Below are 24,149 nucleotides of genomic sequence, written 5' to 3' on the forward strand. Positions count from 1 at the left end.
AGATTATCAGCTTTTAGACTTTCCAAAATTAAAGTGCCTCACAAAAAAAGTAGAGGCAATTTCCAAGAACACGTAATCTACTTTTGTACAACGGGTCAGCTGAAGACTAAAAAGCAAACTAAATTAATAGACAAGGTAGGTTACATATTGAAGACTAACAGTGTGATCATACGGTTTTTCAGTAAAACTTTTGACAGTTTCACTAAAATATGTATTAGATTCACAGAGTTACTGTGCCAAGATAATACCAAACTTCTCACAGCAACTGGTAGCAAATTAACACCTAATCCTTAGAAGGAATATACCCCAATGAATAGGCCACTATGTTACAAATAATTTCTTTCAGCCTCCCATAATATCAGGACCAGTCACCTCCAGTTAACTCTTAAATACTAGTCAGATTCCCATTGTACTTCAAGATAGGTCAGTGTATCAGGACCACTGAATCAAGCAACAGAAATAAGTCAGAAAGAGATTATATTAACAACAACTTATTTTCACTGACATGCTGAGTAAAAATAGTTGTGTTTTTGTGACAACTCCCACTTCCTCCCCCAAAAAGATCTTCTGCAGGTCTCCAGTGCATTTCTAACAACTCGTTTATCTAGAGTGGAGAAATTATAACCACAATAATACATATCCATATCCACTGGAGAAATGGACCAATTATTCTGAAATATCCCTCCAGCATCCAAAACTGAGAAAGTAAAAAGAAGGATTAAAAAAAACTATCATTCCCACCCTGAAGCAAAAGATCATTTACATAGATCTTACCCTCTGCTTTTGGCAGTATTTCAGCTCCACAAACAATACAATAAAGTCCCTTTTTGCAAGGCTGCTGGTGTGCTTCCTTCTAACAAGACAATATACAAATGTATGTAAATACTAGTGTGCATATAGTAACTATGCAGATTGACGCATTTAAATATAAACACAAAGAAATATATCAAAACTGCTTCAGAGAAATATACTAGAAATATTTAAAGAAATCTGTTCAAATCAATGCTTATCATTTATATTAGCTAATAATATACATTATACTAAAAATGCTTAACATAAATAGAAATACTTTCATATAAAAGATGAGATAGTTTATAGTCTGTAATGCTCAAACCTATCAAAGACGTAGTTTGGAATTTTGCAAAGCAGCCTAGAAAGACAGATGCCCAACTTTTGTTGAGTTTCAGTGCCCTTATATTCTTACACTTTGCAAATCGTGCCCTAAAAATTACGTACTAAACAGAAATCAGAAGCACTGCTTGTGAATCCTGGTTCAGTACATCTGTAATGAGTTATGAGCTAGACTCTGTAGGCAGCCCGTATCTGCAGCTTCTACCTGTGTTAGCAGGACTTGAAAACACTCAGCCTTTTTGTTTCTCACGAGAAACAAAGGTACCTATTGAGTGTGGAAGTTGTAAAGATCTGGAATAAATTGTGTGGACTATGAATAAACTATTTCATCTATTATTTCATATAAAAGATCATATAATATTTTTATTTCCTTTGCACCTTAACATTCAACAGCAGCCACTTAAAATAGGTACTTTTTTCTATCTACATGGTACCTTTCTTTCACAGGTGTAGCCTCTTCGCCTAACTGTAGCTTTTCTTCGTCTGCATTGTCTCTGAACTTTTAATCCTTTAATAAATTCAAGGTTTTAGATTATTTTAGACAGAAGAGATCTTACCTAGCTATTATATCAAAGTATGACAGGAATTTTCATCAATTTAGCTTTTAAAAATTCGGGAAGTCCAAACAAATAATTCTAGGAAAGTTGGTACATTGACTTCACTTCCCTTCTATTTGTAGACTGGGCTGCAGAGATTTAATTTAATACTGGGAATCACCATCAATATATTAACTATAGAAATAAAGAATATTCTTACCACTAACATTAGATACCATAGAAATAAAGAATATTCTTACCACTAACATTAAATACCATAGTTAGATATAAAGACAAATTACGATTGAATTTGCATCGCTTTTACCCCTTAGCCCCCAAAAACCCAGCAGTAATACGAAGGATTACGATCCATCAGTTGTCCCAGACAACACAGCTATGCTCAGAATTTGAGTTTAGTGAATTTGTGGATAGACACTTTTCAAGAAAAATCTAGTAGGCCAAATGCTGATATTTCAATACATATTTTAAAAAACAATAGTTAAGGAGCAATTTTATATAAAATGTAGACATTGTAAATTAATGGAAAGTATTTGACATGAATAAGGCCATGTCTTAAAGGATTTTTGATCAAAGTAATATGCAACACAAGATCAAGAAAAAAAACCTGCTTCAGATAAGGAAAGGAAGGTGAATCTTCTTTTTCTGAATGTAAAGAATTTAAAGACAGACAATCTTCTGAAAGACAAATAAGAGGTCTATGAGGGGAGCAGACAAGCCACAAAGCTATAAGTGATTTCTAGTATCTTTTTAGATATACATAAACATAAAAAGTGGTTTGGTACAGAAGACTTGTTTTAAGAAAACTGAGCTCGTAAGACTCATGAGGATCAAGCTGATCAGCTCTTGGGAGTGTAGCTGCAAAGCTGCCTGCCACAGGCTGCCTCAGCATTTGCTGGGGAAGATGGGACAGGTCTAGTCCAGAAGCCAGTTAGGAAGAGAACCATGCCTACCCTACTAAGTCCTGCTATCCAATCAATTACTTAAATGTAAATGAAGTATTTTTCTTTTAGATGTGTCATTTGTTTAAATTGCAGTCAATATTAGGGCTTGCTTCTGCCCTATCAACTAGTTTAAAACCATCATCCAATGATTAAGCAAATACCAGGAAGCCTAAACCAAGCAAAAATGATCCTTACGTGGCACCAATATCACAAAAAGTTTAACCAAATGCCTTAGGCTAAGTACTGCAAGACCACGCTTCATAAAGAAATTCAACAGCATTCTTGTCATTCTTGCAAACAGATTATCTCATTTTATAAAGATGCATTTATTGTCTAAGAAAGGATACAATTCAAATTCTATTGATATGAACATATTCACAGCTCTCTAGAGGTAGACATCAGAATGCTATTTAGATGAACTTCTATGGAAAATGAACAATTAACAATTTCATCTTTGCTCTCAGTCAATATATATAAATACCTATGAAACAATCTTAAGACACTAAAAATCCCACATCTTCATTTTAATATGATGGAAATGAACAATCTCTTGAAAAATCAGGCATAGTATGTTTTCTTACAGCAAAATCCCAGCTGTTTTGATTGCAATAAATGAAGGAAATGTTTAAAATACTTCAAAAAAAAGTAGACCGAGGAAGATTTAAAGACCTTTATGTACAAATTTACATTGTTATATACTGCACGAATGTGTTTGTAGGGCTTACAAATGAGTATGTTTTGATATGAATGCATACAGAATCCGACCAAAAGAACTTAGATCCCCTCACAAAAGAAAATTTTAAAGAAACTCAACTTTTATATGAAACAAATTAAGACCTCTGATAAAGCCTCTCATCATCATCGAATATCAAAATGTTCCAATGCTACTCTACTACTACTACAAGCTTCTGACATTTTGTCAAAAGAAATTTTAGGGAAACGAAGTACCGAAGAATACACCTATTTCAGTATCTAGTTGCTCAAGCAACAGCAACTTGATCTGCAAAGATGCTGTTCTACATAATTAATTAAAATAAAAGGCCTGACAAATGCAGAAAACCATAATTTGATTATACGAGCGTTTTGTTTCCTGAGAAAGACCCAGTTGTTTGATTGTATTTAATGGCGGATTAATTAAATCTATAATAGACAAACCTTCTCAGCCTATAATTACAAGTCAGATGCTACTTGGGCTTTTGTTGACAATCTCTACACACGATGTCCTTTTGCCAGACAGTTAGGATGAATAATCTTAACTATATCCATAGAAAACTGCACGCCGAGTAACTGTCACAGCGAAAACCAAAAAAGTATAATGAAACACTGAGTCTGATAGTAGTATATATTAAATGAGAACTTAGAAAGCCATCACTGCTCTACAGTGAGGCTATGTTGTAAAGGCTGCTCACTACATTTCCTACAGAAGCAGTCACTATGTGCTAGTACTGTTCAACAGAAAAGATGACACACCTTTATTTCGTGATCTGGAAAGATTGATTTTCGGTTTTTTGGTGTCCACCTCTTGAGATGCTATCTGCTTTGCTTCTATTTCACTAGCCATCTCTACATTATTAACTGCAGCATCCTTACTCCCCTCATTTCGCATTATTCCACATAAACTTGTGCTTGTGCCATCATCGTCAGTCACTTTTTTAGTCACACTTTCTGAGGTGTTGACTGCAAAAAGATCATCAGCGATTGTGGAGTTTCCACATTCAGTCCGATTCTCATTTGTATTACAGGTTGGAACCAGTGGTCTGATTATCTGTTCCTCTGAATCTACATCATCATAGAGTTCTGGTGTGAAGTAGATACTCTCATCCTCATCTTCAGCTTCTGCAGATACGTTTAACACTGAAAGTTCAGATTTCCCTTCTGCTGAAGGAAACTCACTGCAGGGCTCAACTTGATGCTGTAGCTTATCAGGATGTTCTTCAGCAACTGGAGCCTCAGTACTTTTAACTGAAAAATTACTTGTTTCCAAACATGATTCGGGTACACGTGGTTTACGTTCTGAAGTTAATGATGACTGGCACTGATTTACACTATCAATAAGTTCACTAGCCCTACTCCCATTCTTTTGTTTGCTACTAGCTGTGGACATGCAGTTCTTGGCTACAGGCACAGGTGTTGAAGTCAGTGGTTTAAGGCAGCAATGTTCTTTCATAATATCAGCATTAGTACAAACATTCTTTTTTTTTCTCTCTATTACAGTTTTTAGCATTTTGGGTGCGGAGTCCATATGGTTTTTTCTTTGTGTTACATGGTGAGAATGACTCTCTACATCAGCTTTCTGGCCACCTGTGAAAAATCACAAAACATTCATTAATTGTATACGCCTTCCCTCCACTGATTTACAGCATGTTTAGCACATCAAAATTGCCACTGTTTTATTAGGTTTACAGTTATTTTATAATACTCATTAAGAGCCAATACAAACAAAAGCCCAGATGTTACAACTATCTTGCACATGAATTGTCTTAAGTAAATCAAAAGATTAACTGGCATATGTAAAGTTCAGGTACGACTGGATTTTAATTTTGTAATTTTTTATTATTGTGTTACGTTATTTACATCTTTCTTGCCTGAAATGAAGTCATAAGCTTTGCTAAAAATTAGGAATGGATAGATATTTACTTGTAAAGCTGGTACTGGAAGAGATTGTATGAAAGGTGTCTCACAGCAACATCTAAACAGGAAATGTAGCTTGAACCAAGGCACTCATCTTGCAATAATGCTAATCTTTATGTGTTTTAAATATATTTTAAATTAGTTTTAACAAATAAAGAAATTGAAGTGAAAACATTTTTGACTGTACTATAAACTTACAAACGTTATCAATTGTTTTAAGACAACCAGATGGTTTTACAATTAATTTCAGTCTGTTGAGCACAAGCTCATACACACTTGTGAATAGTTATAATAATTTTGCATGATAACACTTCTGAAATTTTTAAAAACCGTTTGTTTCTTCCAAAAAAGGTGCAACTTCCTATTTAAAATTGTTAATGAAGTTTTTCCCACAGGGAATAAACATACTTTCTTTCACTGTTGCCGTGATGTTACTTGGCTGATTTGACGCTGTAGGATTAACTGAGTTTATGGTTGTAGCAAAATTAATTTCTGAACCCAAACTTTGCTCCTCACTTTTAGCAGGAACATCTGGTGACAGATGAATAGTTGCTTCCTGTTGAGAAGCTTGTGACAGGTCCTTTGAATTTGAAGGTTCGTGGAGAAATTCACTGCTGCACTCTGATGAACAATCAATGCTTTTCTGGTTTCTTATAGCAAATGCATTCAAGGACTCAAGTGCACTACTAAAATTTTCATGGTGCTGGATTTGTTGACGAATCCACTTAGATAATCCTAAAAAAAAAAAAAAGGGGGGGGGGGGGAAGAGTATTACTACAAAACTACATCACCTATAGCAGGTATTTCATACCGGTAAATAGTACCCTAATAGTGCAAATACTTCTACATGTGTATAAGACAGATTCACAAAGATTTCAAGAGGTTACTCATGAAAGTAAGATAATGCACGTCTTCCTTTCCAGGGCTGGAAACTTGCTTTAATCAACAGCAGTGTTGTGATGAGTAATACTAACAATATCATTACTTCTCATTAAAAGACTTTTACCTTTTTCACTAATACTTTTTTGAAGTTCAAAGTTCTGCGTTGCAAAAACATCATTATACCTGTTTTATGCCTGGGTGTTCATTTTGTTTGTTATCATGAATTACTAAAAAGCAACTTACAGTACAGCTATGTATTATCATACTGGCAGGGTCAGACAAAAATTAAAATATAATGAAGCTTTTCAACTTTATCTCAGATTAAGTAACAGTAACTCAGATATTCAGAAAGAATCGTAACTGCCCAATAGCTAAAATATATTACAATATTCCATTATACAGCAATTATTTTTTAAATTGGCAAATAACAGATGTCTTGAGCATAAAAGTCACTTAGATGATGTTGGAACACACAGGAGTGAAGTAAAAACTAACTCTTGATTTTTCAAAAGCATTTTTAAACCCATTCAAATGTTCTTTTAATGTCAATTTTAAAAAAGCACAGAGAACTTGAATCTTCTGTGAAGTTTTACTTTTCAGAAAAAATACTAATCTTACCAAGTCTTGAAAAAATAGATTATTTTTATTACTACATGAATTACTTCTGTTTACTTAGATAAATGTGGTTTTAGTACAAACAGACATGTCAGGAAAGCAGTTTGACTCGTACTACAGCAGCTGAGCTCCACCTGCTGACTAGACTGCCACATTATCTGTTTACATCATCTTTTTGCCCATCTTCTGAACAGGGCAGGAACAAAGACACATAATGCATTTCTAAGCAATTTCTTTTTATTTTTTTTTTTTTTTAATTATTTCTTTATTAAGGTAGGGAGCATGACCTGTTCTATTTTATCTGAATTTATTCCTAGCCAGTATAAAACTACAAACAGAAAATACCTTTTGTGTATTGAGCATTTGGTGGTGCCAAACGGCACAAGCTTTACCCGTTCCTACCTAAAAAGCCAGAATGTTACATTCAGACTGCTAGCCCTACCCTAGCCATTAAAGCTCCTGATAGGCAGAAAGTATACATCCACTAGAGACTTACCCAAAGTCCAAATAAAAATCTAGGAACTAATTTTAATACAGATATATATATATATATATATATATACACGCACACTTATATATGCATACATGATATATGCAAGGATTAAGAGTCCTTAAGTTTTTATAGGTCCCATTTTAAGAAAGAATTCTCAAATTCTGCATACTGAAATTGCTGTATCATTATTTCTACGTCCAAAAGGGGAAATTAAATTGACTGAAAATTGGTATCAACGTGATTCAGTGTATTTAATGAACTAGCAGGACACCAGGGTACAGTTTTAGAGTTTTCAATTTCAACTGCACAATCTGAGTTCATATTTCATTACGACTTTTCCTACTCACCTCTTTGTATAACCATATTTCTGTAATCTTGATTTTTCACTATTTGTTAATATTAGGAACTTTCCCAGAAAAAATTCTACAGCTTACCAGTTATGTACTTATTAGGGTTATTCCTGAAGCGGTCATCAACTAAAATAAGAGCACCCCAGTCATTCTTATGTCTTATACACCTAGAAGTGAGCAACAAAAAAGAGCGTATATGGAATTAGAATGCAAATAGTAAAAAGCTGGGGATGATGAGACAACAGGGATTGCGATGAGTTAGCTAGAATGTGTAAAAATGTAAAGGAAGTGCTTTCCTACTGTCCTGCACCAAAAATAATGGATGTCACGGAAGCTTAATTTTCCTTCAGTTCTTGAATTTACTATACAAAAACAGGTAAATGAAAACAACCCCACATGAACATTCAGTGGGTAATCAAACCACAGGTCATTTGTTTCCCACAACTGGGTAGCGTAAATACTGAAAGAACATGTAAAAGTGCAAAAGAAAAGAAAATGGACTGACACAACTGCAAGCAGTTTTTTAAAGAACTATGCATTTGTTTCTAAACTTTAATTCCTAACTCTCTTTAGTAATGAAATGAATAACAATACATACCAAAGCTGTGAGCAATACTGTTCAGTTCGTAATTCAGTTGTTAGAGGCCTACAGAAATAATCTAATAGTCACTTTACACGTGTTGGCATTATTTTTAACATTATTTGGATTTCCATACTGCCTGCTAGAAAAAAATTATTAAAGAAAAGTGATAACCTAAATGAAATATGGAAAAGAATCTGTCAGTATTAGTTTAGGATTATTATGCCCATTGTATAAGGAGAGGACAGCTTTTCAAGATGATGTTTACAAGATGTACATAAAGCCACAAGTGTATCAGTCAGGGCTTCAAATGGCAGTGACAAGGCTGGCTCTCCAAAGAAATATTATTTATTTCTATTTGAAGTCTCTCCATGATAAGAAAATCAAAACATCTTTAAGAAACAGATTCTTCCAAATTCTTTTTTTGTTTTTTTCATTGCTTTAATAAATGTTAACTCATAGTTTAAATGAATTATGCCCACTAAAGACATCTCCCACACTTCTAGAAAAAGTAGCACTGCAAGGAACTCATAGCATGATTTTCACCTGGCCATACACACCATCTGTTATATTCCCAAGGGCTGCTATTTCATTTCATTGACTTGCATTACTTCATATAATGTAACAGCACTAAATTAACAGAAAAGTGCCAGATTGAAGACTATCACGCTCCTGCTCACTTTTATCCCTGCAGGCATCTTTGCAGTAAGAACCATGCCTATCTCCTCTATGACTTATTATCAACTTAGTAGACTGTTCTGTCAGAATGGTGTCTATTTTCTCCGTTTCAGTTTAGACTAGCATAACTTCATTCCAATGACAAATTATACAATAATTTTCACAAAACCAAGATTTAAGTTAAAACTTTGTTCACAGTGACAAAGCTTCAAATTCATGTCTTATTAGCATTCCACAACTTTCTTAGATTTTTCTCAACAAATTTTATCCAAAGAGCAATTTAAGAAATCAGACCTGTAACACGTGAATTTACAATGACATTTACTAATGTAGACTATTTTCTCCCAGTTTGCTTTCTAAGCCTTCGTTTATGTCATCACATTTGTATTGGGTCTAATTCAAATAACAAGAGTCTTCCAGCTGATGTTTCTCTTCTTATCTATAAATCCGGGTCTGTACCTCTATATATTTATGACAGATGTGTGGCATCTACGATAGATATGGATGACAGACAGCGATATCTATCTATGTGTACGATAAATGTTGTTGGAGAAGGATGAATTAATTCTATCCTTTTAATAATATTTGGAGGGAAATTTTTCATTTATAAAGTAAGCTATACCACTTCTTCTAAACCTGGAAAGAGATCAGTGAGCATGGTAATTGAATTGACCTTTTGCAAAGGTCTGAGAAAAACCCCTGCTATTTCTCCCTTTCAAAAATACTTGTAGGCTAAACATCAAACAACTGTTCCGAGCCCACCAAGAGTGTGAAAAATTAGTACATTCGAAAAGACCTAAGAATTTTAATTTGGTTTATAAGCTCAAGAAATTTGTCTCTGCAAATGCTTTCCTTTCTGTGTATCTGGACTACAAGCAACAAAACCTGCAACCAAACTAAAGCAGATTCTGAATGTGAAACAAAACCTCTTCATTATAACAACACTCAAATGCACAACAGACTGAAAACCAGGCAGGTGCCAGTACAGAACAGCTGAAGACCCGACTTCTGCAATATGATGGTTTTGGCCTGATTTATCCTCTTTGTGTTAACAGTGAGGAATTAATCCTTACAGATGACACAAAAAAATTTCTACAAATATATGTATTTTCAATTATGTTCAGTTTATCTCACCTTCCCAGGGCTTGGTTCAGAGCCCTGTAAGCTTGAATTTCATACCACTGACTCCCTGGTAAAAGGCCTCTTGTATTTTTGTGCTGGTCATTGTACTTCCTCTTTAAATCAACCTAAGAAAAAAATTGTAAATTTTTTTTTTTTTTTTAATAATGATGTTGAAAAGGAAATATTCTAAAAGGGGAAAACAAGCAAACATTGACTAAATAAGTGAATATGTAAAGTGTGCTTCATTGTTTCAGCTTTGTGTTTTGCATACTACCCAGTTATGGGTTTTAACCTTCTAAAGTTATTCTTAACATGTGATCTACTCCAATTATTTATATATAGTAACACAACAACCACGCTTATCCAAATCTCAGTGCTGGCAAACAAAGGATAACCTGTTCACACAGGCAAAAAACCAGATACAAGTAAATGGACTAACTAGACCACAGTTTTATTTGCTCATCTAGAAGTAAATGATACAACAGACATCTTTATCTTTTCCTTTATCACAAACGCTGACTCCTAATCTATTGCTGGGACGAGATCAGACTTTTCTCAAGTGAGGGTTAAGCAAATATAACCCCTTCTTCTACAAAAGCTAAGAAAGTACTTCAGAGACACAGTGGCCTTGCCAAAGCACCAGAAGCCAGCAACACCAACTCTTAATTCCCAGCTTGGCACCACCTTCTGTGGTTTGGAAATGTTTCACTGGCTAAATATGAAGCAAAGGCAGCAGCTAAGATTTGCAGGCCCATGGGCTAGCATGAGGCAGAAAAGAGCACACTCCTCTTTTAAAGACACTCTCTCCTAGCTGCTTCAAAAGCAGATCTGTTATCAAGTGCAAAAGGAATCCACGGCCTCCCCTTTCTAATCATATGGATAATTACGCACGCAATATTCGATCTGAATCAGAACAAGAATTTGTATTTGGAAATTATACACAGTTCCAACGTAAATCAAAAGAATTTCTTATTGGAAGGGTGATTTTTTTAAAAAAATAAACAAACACAAAACTACACCAGAAAGGGTCTTTCTGCTGCTCTTTTGTACAGTGTTAACCTTTCTAAACTGACAAGTGAAAGGACACGCTTCAGGAGAGAAAACAGCAGAATTCTAACCTCTTCTGACAGGTAACTTTCAAGTTGCATTTGGATAAGAAATTGTGTTTTATGTACTTACGCCCTTTAAATTGCCTGTCAAATTTACAAATTCAATTTTAACAAGCCAGAAAGTAAATACAGTTTCATTTCACAGATTTAATATTTGTTCCAGTCACTCAAAATTTATTGACTTGCATGTGAGGTTTTCTTTGTAATTTTCAAAACTGAAGATGATTTCTTCTGAACATTAAAAAAACCATTCCTTAAAAAGGAACTTAAGCCTATCTGTGCATTTCTACAAACGGAAACCCGACCTGGAGAAACAAAAGGGTACTCCTCACCATTTGAAATGAGGTATTATGTCAGAAACTTTCAGTGAAATCTTTAAAACATAACCAATGGCAGCATACTGCTGTACCTACTTTGCATTTGTCTGCTAGTCCTGGTAAGTTTTCTAACAAATTCCTTTTTTCAAGAAATTCTGTTACCAGTAAGATTTTGGCCAATTGTAACAAATGTAGCTTTACCCCAGTTTGTTACTTTGCTAGGACACTTCAGTATTAGAACAATTAGTCATGTGTCTTAACACTGATAAAAATTATGACATTTTTAATTATGTGCATAAAACCACTGAAGTTAACAGAATGCAAACCAGTCAGATCATCTGCATTGTATTGCATTACCCCGTGAATAAAATACATTACTTTAGGTTCTTTTAATACATGTTAGCATTATACACGTGTACTGCTTGTACTGTACATCAACAATGGCATTTTGTTTCTCCAATTATATAAAAATCCATATTCTCTTGCTCGGAATGTATAATGTATCTTTAAAACCTCTCTTTTCTATCTTGATTAATAAGGGGTTAACAGAAACGAAACATTATGTTTTCTCACTTAAATGATCATGTCTCAGCATGAGATGACAACTTACATTGCTGAGAGTTCAGTTTTCATTATAAGTCTACTAAAGGTAAAAGGCCAGGGCATGCCATTTTAATGCAATCAGAATCTATTTCATTGTATAACTCTTACATTATCAAGCATCAAATCAACGCCCAATTCAAAATGACATGTTACATATGTGAAAAAGCCAGTCTCTCCTGCTAGCAAATATCCTGAATGTGCAGTAAACCACAGGCTAGAAGGGATTAGTTAAAATGTCAAAAGACAGCCTTTTACTTTTACCTGTTCATCCTTAAAAATATACTCTTAGCTATCAGGCATGCTTTACAGACAAATAGCTTCAGCAAGCAGCAGCAGAAGGCCCGTGGCAAGCTCTGCCATCTTGTAGCTGTCAGACAGATTAGGCTTTGATCTATCTGGGAGGTCATGGTCACATTCACATTAACTGAAGTCTAACGACATTATACCTGCTAACCACTCGTTCTTTAAATGCTTAATTAGTTCGACATCTTTCACTATGGAATATTAACTGAGAAATATCAAGAAAAAATGCCACGAACGAATTTCTTTTTATGACTTGGAAAAATATTGCGAGGCAGTTTCTGCTACAATTCAAAAGAATCTTCAAGCTTATATTTCAGTCAAAATGAGCAATACAAGGTCTTCTTCACTAACAACAGCAGCATTAAACAACATTGATTATAATAGATTTTAAGTGTTTGATAACCACCCCCCCAAGTTATCCATTGCTTCACATGAAGGAACTTGGTCTTATTCAGGATTTAAGTGATATAAAGTGGGTTTATACTGTGACGACCATGGACCATATCAGTTAGTTTATGGGACGAAGCTCAGAGTAGCTCAAAAACTAGAGCTTGTCTTTGAACCCCAAAATAAGCTACAAATCCAGACACAGAAGCCTGCAGCATGCCTTTCTAGTAACATGCCAGGCTGAACCAGATTTATTCAAAATTAACATAAAACATGGCTGTATTTAACTGCAAGGTATACAGATGTCAAGCTATTATGAACTATGTTTATGTTTCTACAGAAAAATCAATGATTAGACAATAAAATTAAAGCACCATTTTTCTCCTTTGAGTTCTTTCTATTCTGTAAATATAAAGCTTCTCTTTGTTTTGCAGTCATAACTACAACTGAGCTAAGGAAACGTGAAACACAATTTCATTACATTTTCGATATCTTCAGCTAAAGGTTATGCAGCATCCTACATGCTAATTTACCTCTTAAGAAGTTTTAAGGAGAAAGCATTTAACCTAAAAAAGAATAAAAACTACTGTGCCACACAATTAATTACATTTTAAAATTTTACTTTGGTAAAAACAAGCAGATGGTCCAGCAGACAGTCATGCAGAATCATTTTATCTCAGCCAAAACCCAGGACCTTAGACTTAAAAAGGGAACAGCAACGCCTGGCAGGGCTGGAGAATGTGCACTTGGGGCATTTCCCGTTCATAATCAGGATACCGTAAGCCTATTTATCAGTGCCAGTATCACAATACGAAGGTTGAACGGGCGAAACCACAGTATAAAATTTTTTATTTCGTGCGATTTGAATCAGCAAAATGAACTGTGTTTGGTTTTATTTCATCTGGCAAAGTTATGAGAATTTTTTTAGATGCGTTACTTTATTTAACCAAATGAAGTGCTATACTTTGCTTTCTGAAAACAAACAAAAAAATCCTAAACTGCTACTAATAGTTAACAAGCCAGGCCTGTTTTTTGACAAGACATCATTTCACAAATATATTCCATTGTCTCCTATTTTCTCTGGTAGATTCAAAATTACCTTTAGTTTGTAACATGTGGGATTACAACCCAGATTACCCAGACATCTAAGGACAGGACAGAAATCAATGAATACAATGGCACTACTGTGAACAGTTAAGCAGAGCACTCATCTAAACCTGCATTTCTCTTTACATCAGCATTTAGCAGTGTTGTGACAGCCCAGGTTAAAGACAGGGACAACTGCTGAAAGGAAAAAGGCAAATGAACTTGGAACTGTGTCAATACATGCACACTTGTGTAGGTAGGTACATCTACACACACGTGTAAACTCATGCCCTTCACTCCCCAGCACTCTCCTCCATCTATTCTCCACGGAAATAAGTCAGAAAATGGATAGAAGTGTTTTCTGGCATTCCACTGACATGTTTCTCTGGTTTTATGAGAGGAAAAATAGTAATGAAAATAAAGACCACTGCTCATATCATCCAAAAAACTTTAAAAGACACATTCATGTTTAACATCTACTAATTCCCCATCTCCTAAAAACAAACAAGAAAAAAATACCAGGTGGTCATTGCCTGCTTCCATCTCAAAAAAAGACATAAAAATGGTTTTAAAGCAAATCTACCGTCTTAAAAATCTCATGTGTCCAGTTAGAGTCTCTCTTCCACCTGAAATAGCAATAATTAGAATTCTTCAGGAACATACTTGCCATCTACTTTCCTCCTGACAAATGCCAAGTAATCATAAAAGTTTGTAAGTGCGGGAAAATAAGAGACATGAAAACCCATTCCTTTTCTTTTACATCTGAAAATCCTTAAATGGAAGTAGCATTAAATAGTGCAGCATTTAACTCTCCCCCCTCACTTCAAAAGCAGTAACAACATCTGTGAGATTTAAGACTAAATAATGCATGTGTAAAGACCTGGGTGAGTCATAGAATATGCTTCAAACATCCTCGCTCCTCAGTAGACCTACTAAAAACTGTATCTAAACACAATGTCTCAATTTATTGGCCCGCAGGAAAAAGATATTACAGCAGGACGTTATCTTTAAATGCCCCAGGCATGCCAAGTGCAGTGTTACTACATATAAAACAGCATGAAATAAGCACATGCTTATTACCTCTAATTTATCAAACTACATTCTGTGTATGACACTAAGGCCATTCTAACCATCTCAGATACATAAAGATGGACACCAGACAGTAAAACATAACATTCTCTTCTGCTTTCACAGACAAATACTGGATTTCTTTAGAAAACAACAAAATGTCAAAACTGTGAGCACAGCAATACCATATACCATAAGACATTATCAGCTAGAGACATGATCAATACTTCATACTGCTCAATTATCTTTAAGATGACCTGTTAAACAGCTCCATCCTACACGAGTCTCTTCAGCAGAAGAATCACGGTGAGGCTGAACTCTGCACCCACCACCCTCCAGCAGCTGCCCCTTGCAGAGGCTATCAACTCAAATCAACAGTTCATGCATCAAAGCCACATAAACTTAAAAATAGTTCAGGTGACCTTTTCTGCCTGAAAATTTCTATGTGCTCTTAAAAATGTGCCTTCCTTTGGTAACAGTGAATAAAATAAAGAAATAACATCTCTGCAGATCTACATCTCTGAGTAGTTGTATCTGGCAGACTGCTGCATCCAATCGGTGCACCTGGAAAGATACTGGGCATCCATGGGATTTAGCGCAATGGCTATTGCTTCAATGAAGATAGAATAGGAACTAGGAAAAGTTACTGAAACTGGGGGGAAAAAAAAAATATCACAGAAGTGCCAGGAAATAAACCATATATGGAAAAACACTGATAGCTTGTTTCCCCATTGCCCAAAAGCTTAAATATGAAATACGACTTAAGAAGTAATGCCAACAACCCAACAGCAAACTACTGTCTGTTAGAGTCTACTGAGTGGCCAGTACTAGCTTCTGGGGCAGAGAAGCAGTACTACCACTTTATGCAAAGCCATACTTGGCTCCTTTTGAATTCACAAGGTATTTTATGACTAAATGCCTCCCCAGTATTCTCACCCGTAATCCCAGTGTTAGAGAGATGGGAAGCTTATGTAATGTTGTAACTCCTGAACACTTAGCATTGTCAACTACACCATGTGGCATCTTAGAGATCTGGAAGTTTTACAGTTTAACAAATCTCGTAGCACATTCACCCCAGGCCCATCTACTCATCTCAGTCATGTAAGCTTTGAGGGACTGCGAACAAGTGACTTGATTAAAATCTAATGCAACCAAAACTCTCCTCTGAAGAGAAAATTCAATCCATTTCCAGTGAAGCAGAAGTGAAAAAAATCAAACAGCTTCCCCTGAGGTACAACGCTGCTGCATACGCTCAGTGCTGCTGCGTCTAAGGTGAAGTGGTAAGTGTCAGTCATCCTTACAAATCCCCAAGGTGATAGCTTCACTTTTAAAGCTTTCAACATACTTTGACAGTAAAGTAAAAACTTAAAGGTCAACACTGCTTGCTAAGGACAAGATAAACACACTTTGGAATTTTTTTATGGATCAGAAAAGTAAACTATTAAACGTAAAGGAAAAGTTTTGATTTGCTATATTATTTATCCACAGGCTTAACTTCTGGATATACTCATGGATGATTTCTGTGATCTGTGCCAATATATTGGCATTAGCCTTGCACCAGTAGAAAAGAAATGCCATCCACTAGTCCTACATGTTAGGCTGAAGTGTTAGCTGTTACCTTTCTTAGCTACAGGAATGCTTTCCATAGGATTTTACAGCTACTCCCACAAATTAAGTCTCTGCTATCAATATTTTTCTTGACACAATTTCTGTTGGCTGTAAGAAGAGCGTGGATGGCTTTGACTTTTTACAACTATTCTTATTTCTGGAAAAGTGGGAAGTATAAGGCTTTTTGAAATATCTTATTGCTTCAAACTGACGTAAGAAATTGCCGTACTGCCATATATTTACTGGATTGCTTGAGTCTTTTTGTAACACAGGTAGCTATACCCCTGACATTTTCCTTTGGGGAGAAGGAAAAAAAAAAATTGATGGAGATCTCCAATATCCAGCCAGTCATTTTGTTACGATGTGATTCTGCACATTGCATTACCCCTTAGTAATCAGTATCACAGCAGACTGCAATAACTTGGTGTACTGCTGCAAGACAAGAAGGATTCTGGCTGAATAATCTGAAAGCATGCTCTTTTGCAAAATTTAAAAGCATGTTGTCTCTATAATTGTTATTTAACATCTAGAGGCTTGCTGCCTAACACTGTACATGTCAATGATTAAGTATATTTCTTATTTACATCCTTCATCACTTCAAAAAGCTACTTTGCAATTAAAATACAAAAGAAAACGGAATATGAAGGGGGGTGCAGAAGACAGAAAGTGTGCGTGTGTAAAAACATATCTACAAACGCAAACACGCATTGCACCTTTACCCTGTTCACCTCTCAGAGAACATTCAGTAAATAATATAGCACGATATTTGGTTTTCCTGTTAGAGTTCCATAAATGTTTTTCTGCTCTCCACTTCATACTGGTAATTTATTTCACAGTAATGGAATGAAGAAAAAAGTAAAAGTGGCTCAGGTTTAGACAGCCATTAACATAAACAATAACAAAAAAAAAATCATTTTTACAAACATTTAAACCATACTGAAAATGATAGCACACGCTGTCTCAAGACTTATACAATGAATGTCAGATTTGACCAGAAAGTTGTGGCAAAGTTGCTCAGAAGCATTCAGCCTCCTTAAAACAATCACATCAATAACAGAACAGTCACATCTCTAAAAGGATTCTTAACTTCACAGGGAATTTTCAAATTCTACTAAACACAACAATGACCTTCCCATAAAACACAGTTTTCTGTACCAGTTTGCCCATATTCAAAATAAAGTATTGTTCTAAAATAAGAAGTGAAAATATTTTTTAAGTGATGCAATACTATGATGGAATTCATACAGTGCAGGGATGTTTCTCAGCTCAGGTTAAGCATCTAAAATAACAATAATTTTCTTAGAAATTTTTCTTTTCCTAGAATATACTATGCATGAAAATAATTATTTCAGCAGCCACTTATGTAACAGAAGATTCTTTCTCCTTTCAGTGGAGTAAAAGCATATAGGCTTAAAAATTGCCAGAAGGACTAGAAATTAACTTAAATATTTGGAAAAATGCCATTATTCTGAAATGATACAAATATGTCAATTTGTTGAGCCCTCAAGAAAGGAGAAAGAAACTTCAGCCAGATAATGATACAAAGAGTCTGCAGCTAAGTTACACATAACCCAGAAAATTGTAATTGAAATGACGTGTTCCATCATGTTTCACAAATTATCTTACTGGAAACAATAAAGAAAGCATCTGCCATCATAGTTCATATTCACCCTATAGCAGCTCTGGGAAATACTTGTCATTAATAGCAAACTCATCTACAGTTCTCAAGTAATGTCATTGCACAGAAATCCTAGCCTTATCAAGTTTATTTTCCTTGCACATCTACTGATGTAAAAGAGTTTGACTGCATTTTCCTCTCTATTTTGGTAAAGTTCTCTTAGCTGCTGCATGATTAAGTACACTCTACTGTACTACGATCAAAAGCATCTGGAAAGGTGGAAGTGAAGAAATGCTCTCTGGGAAAGTTAGCTTAATGCTTGCACTTCAGAGTCGCCCATTATCAACATTTCATAGCGAGTTTCTTTATTTTCAGGTCCCCAAGGTAAGAACAGTAAATTATGACTTGAACTAAACAAGTCACACTTGGCTCCAAAATCAGATTTTCCTACCTCTGGTTTCAGGTCCCAGAGGTGGGCAGAGGAAATCCTGGTCACAGCCAAAGAAGTCATTTTTGGCTCTGAAATAAATTTTCCTGCTTCGCTAGAGCCAAACCCTACCATTGAGAGTACCATTGCTTTAAGCAATACTTTAACGTTTCTTTTATATATTTTGCTTTAGCAACCTGATTCTTCAGCAATATGAAACCCTTTTCAATAACACAGAATTAGGGTTTTGGCCTCTCTTTCTTAAATCAGTATTGTTTATTATCAAGTACACTTCTGAGCCTTAATCATTTCTTTCTCCTCAACACTGACAAAGTGTTTTAGACTCTGTGAAAATGAGTGAACGTAAGACACTACGTGCCTAAAATTTTAAAGTGAAACTAAATGATACTCTTTAAAGGCTCTACAGAAAATAATGTAACTTATAAAAGCATAAAGTTACTTAAGGAAACCAAATGCTTGCCATTTAATACCAGAAGTTGTGGCATATATTTAGCACAAACATATGGAGAAAATAAAACTGGATATTATACATCACACTTGACAATGAGATTCTTGCCCAAGTAAAGACTGATGTCTGCATCCAAAATGCTACAATTCAAAATATATAACAGAAGTTAATGAATAGTATGTTAGCATCAAGTAACATGTATATGGGATTACACAACTTTTTCTGTCACATTATTTATGTTCTCTAATATTACAGTTCACTGGTATTAGCATCAAGTTACAAATCATAAAATATATTTAGAAAGCAGGTTGATCACAGACAAGTAATATTAGTGGAGATGAGCCAACATCAAACTGCCAACATAAAATATTGGTCTCCAAAGGTACGATTCTGCAAACCCTTATGACTGTGCACAGTCCTAGAAGTATTAAAGGGATTACTCACACAAGTAACAGCTATGTGCAGGAGTAAGGGGTTATGGAATTGAGTCTTAAGAGGACTTTTATTAACCCAAAAAGCAGACAGGCAAGGCTATTTTCATGTAGAAGCAGAACACTTTTTAGTGATTTAAACCAATCCCTGAGGCATCATTCATGGATATTCCAAGGGAACTGTTAATTATTGCATTTCCTATTTTTAAAGGGATGTCATCATTAATCATCTTATCTGTTTCTTCATTCGGAATACCTGCTAAGCACCTATTGCTATGTAAAAGCAACAGATGTTCCTGTGGTCACAATTTTATGTCTATACAGATCTAACTTGACTTGTGTCACCGTGTTTTGAATTTTCTTCTGCCCACTGAAAACTCAAGCTCCTCCCAAAACTTCAAAGCTGGAAGTTTTAAAATTTTTAATTTTAATCAGCCTTCTGGTTAGCCTACAAAATATAAAGAAACACTAATTGACTAGATCATAAAAGTAAATGTAACTATCCTACAAACTTTAACTGTTTCATTTGAGAATCTAACATAACCTAAAATCCTACAAAAAACCCTAAACTGTATAGTGTCCTTGAACATTTAAAAATGTGGATTGTTCTAATCCCAGGAGAAAAAAAGAATTCCAATAGAAAAAACTGTTAATAAGGAGAAACACTTAAATAAAATCAGTCACCCTAGAAGAAAAGTCTCTTGGTTGCACTTGGAAGGAAGAATTAGTTATCTTCTCATTATGATGAGCACTACTGATATGCTTTGACAACAATCCTGAATAGGAAAAGATATTTGAATAAAATACTGTAATCATATTCTTCCTGGTAGTTGTATCATAAATTATTTCTACTGTTTATTGCGAGGAGTATTTGAACATCAGCTTTCACTTAAAAACCCAACTCTATTCCCACCTCAGTTCCAAAGGATTTAGATCTGATCGTAACAGTATGGTTAGAAGATGAAGTTGCATCATAAGCAGGATGGCACAAGGATCATTTAACCCCCTGGCAATTGGGCTTGTGACTTTTGGATTTTAACTGCTAATGAAACAGTAACACAGTCGGCCAACCTCCAACTGGTTAGGACAACAGCTTAAGCCTTAACAATCAATTGTCTGTAATTAATAAAGAATCTCTTTTCATTTCAGGTAATACTAATAACTATCTGTTACACGAGAGCATGGTTTACAGCAACCCTTCCAATCCCTACAAGTTTCCTGTACCTTTTTTTTTCCTTATTGACAAATTGGTACCCCTTCAGTTCTACAAAGTTTTACTCACTGAAGATAACTCCAAAGCATTTAGAAGAATTATCATAAAGTGTACAGGAATAAAACTTTGACTTCTTTTCCAATGTTCAGGTAAGATATGTAGGTCTAGGGGGACTGAAGTAATTAACAACAATTTGCATTTGTTAATACACACAAACTATTCAAAATAGTTGTTTGTCACACCGGTTTTCCAGAAAGTTAAATTTTAAAAAATGTATCACTAACTTTTCTGTAATATTTTTGCTTTGTTCCATTCTGGGAAGCAATACTATTGGATTAGCTCTCCAGAAATATACAAAAAGAATAGTTTCAGGTGAAAACTAGTGTTGTGTCCCATTCTCCCTCCCCTCCCTTCTTTCGATTTTTAATTTTACATGTTAATCTTCACTATTAACAGTCAGTTTTCCTTAAAAATATAATTCCAACTCCTTTCCTGAGCTGACATGCTGTTGAAAAAGATGCTTAATCTTCCACATTTTTTTTTAATCCATGTTTATGATTCTACAAAGCTACTAATTAATCTTCAGTGAACAGAGTGACTATCCTTCGCTCTATCCTCCTTCACAAAACTGAGCTCAACTGGTAAAAGAAACGCACATTAATCCAGAACTTTGTGGTATCTGATAAACCTAAAGCCCTGGACAGAACAAAACATCGTTCAGTTTAAAGGGAAATACTGCTAGCTGGGTATCACTTTGGATCCAAGTTCTTGAGCAAAAGACACATTTACAATAAAAACAATTTCCTCCAGCATTATTCCTGGAGCACCGCCACGCACCAGACAGCTCCTCGGGTCTGATGCTAAGAGAGTGGTGCATGCCCTTCTCTCATCTAGAATTGATCGCTGTAGTGCTTTGTGCATTATCATATCTAAATATATACACTCAAACCTTTCACTGCTTGCAATTTGGCAGCTAGTATTTCTATGCCTACTTAAAAATGTAGAAGTTTTCCTCAGTCTAATTAAAAAAATAGTTTAACCCAACACTGATTTTTTGGAATTTAGTTATCAGTAATGGGATGTACTGCCTGTGATTCTAGTATACTACATATTTGGTTGAACTCAAGGTAAAATCAAATACACCATTTTAATCTTAAGGAACATAATCCACCGTGAACACTAGACACATTCTTTTCAATTTAACTCTGTATCATTTAGAACACAAAAATACCGACTTTCTGGAAATCATTTGGAGTGAACTGTAAGAGTTCCAGCCATACTACAGACCAAGTATTTCCAAAATATCATTCCGGCATAGTTTCTAAAACAAAGCATTTCTAACTCTAGCAAGAGTGCTAAGTATTCTTCAATGTAAATGTTTTCATGCTAAAGTACAGTGTATAACACAAAAAATGTTGTGGCTGAATAAGTGCCTCAAGAAAGTTATACAAACATTGAGAACATTGCACTAGGCAGCCACCACTAATATAACCTTACTAGGCCCTATAGGATGTGGGGATTTTTTTCCAGCAAGGCTGTAATTAGGCACACACTGTAGACAACAAAGAAGTCTTTGGCTGTTCACTTAAGCTCAGAACACATCTCTAAAACCAAAGCTGAGTCTGTCTGGGCTTTCAAGTGCAAACCTATGATTTTCTTGTTTGATTTGGCATTACTAATACCCAGAATCCAGCTGTTCCTGGTATTTATTTATTCTGCAATACTTCACTTTGTTTCTTAGCTTCACAAAGTAGTCCCCAAAAGCTCTAAAAGGTACACGTAAGATAAAGCAGCAACAGTGGCTATTGTCACTGGAAGAAGTGTGCCAGCCACTGGGTGACTACTTAAGGGACATGCACAGACCACTACGAAAATAAGTGGTCTTACAAACTAGTCAAGAATAAACGTTCTCTTTCAGTAAAAGAAACCCTAGGAAAGCACTTTTCCATATTCATTGGCTTTCTTTCCCTTTACGAATGCCTGGCTTCACCTACGAAGTGCCTATTCTAATGGAACATCCTCTATCCATTGGACAAGACCTGCTGAAGTCAAAAGGAAGGAAGTGTTGGTGTGGGTAGTTACACAGCAGTGCAAGCAACAGGATGTTACTTTGGCCATCTGATGAAAAATACAAATAAACTCAAATTTGTTTAACTATAAAGATACTATTTTTAAGAAGGCACTTAGCAGTTTTTACCTAAAACTTGAATTATCAAAATAGTAATGTCATCAAGCATCCAGGAAGAGGTTATGCTATGTTGTAACTTCATAGCTTAAAATTGCAAGCTAATAAAGCAGCTTGAACTTGGGAAAGGGTTTACAGTTACAGTAAAGAAGGGAACATAGATTGGAAAGGAGATAATACTGCAATCCATAATGCTCTAGTGTGTGAAATACACTATGTTATTATTTTATGCTGTAACTATCTTTGTCTTTCCACCTATTTTCTGAAATAATATTTAGATCGATCTGAATACCTTATTTAAAGTAGTATTTTCCTAGAATTTATCCCAGGCCTTCACAGCCAAATGCCCCACCACAGTAAGTCAGGAAATAACTTGATTTCTATACAAATGACATAAGTTTCAGTGTATGAAAACAGGTAAGTGAAGACGGAAACACGTACTGATGCTTGGCAGAATATGAAGTTAATGAGCATTTTAACAATGCAATAGCTTTCACTAGCAATGTCAGACAAAACTTTACAATACATCTAGCATGACACTTATTTAGAATGACATAAATGAGTCCACAACACATCCTACACTGTTCCTCCTCTCACCTTTGTAAAAGGAAACTCCAAGAATTTAAACAGGATTGAAAGGAGTCCAAAGGTAAACAGTTAGAAAAAAATGTTTTGTGCATGTTTGGTGCTTTAAACATGACATAAAAATAAAGTACAACTCTTTCCATTGATATCCTACCTGAAGGTCTTTCACATTGGGAAATGGAATACCTATGGTTATAACTGCACGGGCATTCTCATCACAGAAATCCAAGCCTTCACTAACTTTTCCTCTGCATACGGCTATAAGGAGTGCTCCATCTTGAACAAGCCAGAGAGGAATACACAAATCATTCCCAGTGATAAACTGAGTATCAGAAGAAAGTTTCACCAACATCTTTTAAAGAGCTAAACATAGCACAATACACTCTGTGAGTCTGGAGAAAGTGCGTCTATATAAAAATATAGACTTCTTTGTTAGAGGAATGAGATTAAGTCCACTTTGATATTGTGATTTTGAATATCAACTAGAAAAATAATTCTGCACTACATAATATAGTCATACTTAATTATTCGAGATCTATATGTACCTACAACAATTTAAAATTTTAAACCTCAAATTTTACACTCCAACAAGCACGCTACTTGTTTTTTGACATTCTATCGTTCTTTATTCTTTACACTAATACTTAAGTATTTTGAGAAGAAATCCTATAATGGCTGTAATATGAGATGGTAAATCACAGTTACACAACCTATTATAAGTCTGATTCTTTGAGAAACCACTCTGCGCCCTGCTGGACAC

General features: G+C 35.1%; 1 protein-coding gene across 1 annotated transcript in view; it reads right to left on the reverse strand.

Moving 5' to 3' along the window:
- Positions 1–2,958: 2,958 nt before the first annotated feature.
- The window catches only part of BRIP1 (BRCA1 interacting DNA helicase 1), a 62,749-nt gene continuing 41,558 nt past the window's right edge, over positions 2,959–24,149 (reverse strand). Inside the window, exons 16-20 of the mRNA XM_074922713.1 lie at positions 23,544–23,665; positions 9,993–10,105; positions 7,685–7,767; positions 5,696–5,995; positions 2,959–4,930 (exon numbers count right to left, since the gene is read on the reverse strand). Of these exons, the coding sequence (XP_074778814.1) occupies positions 4,062–4,930; positions 5,696–5,995; positions 7,685–7,767; positions 9,993–10,105; positions 23,544–23,665 (1,487 nt within the window). The 3' untranslated portion in view covers positions 2,959–4,061. The remainder of the gene's footprint in view (positions 4,931–5,695; positions 5,996–7,684; positions 7,768–9,992; positions 10,106–23,543; positions 23,666–24,149) is intronic.

This window comes from Athene noctua, chromosome 19 (assembly GCF_965140245.1).
Source record: "Athene noctua chromosome 19, bAthNoc1.hap1.1, whole genome shotgun sequence".
Classification (NCBI taxonomy): domain Eukaryota; kingdom Metazoa; phylum Chordata; class Aves; order Strigiformes; family Strigidae; genus Athene; species Athene noctua.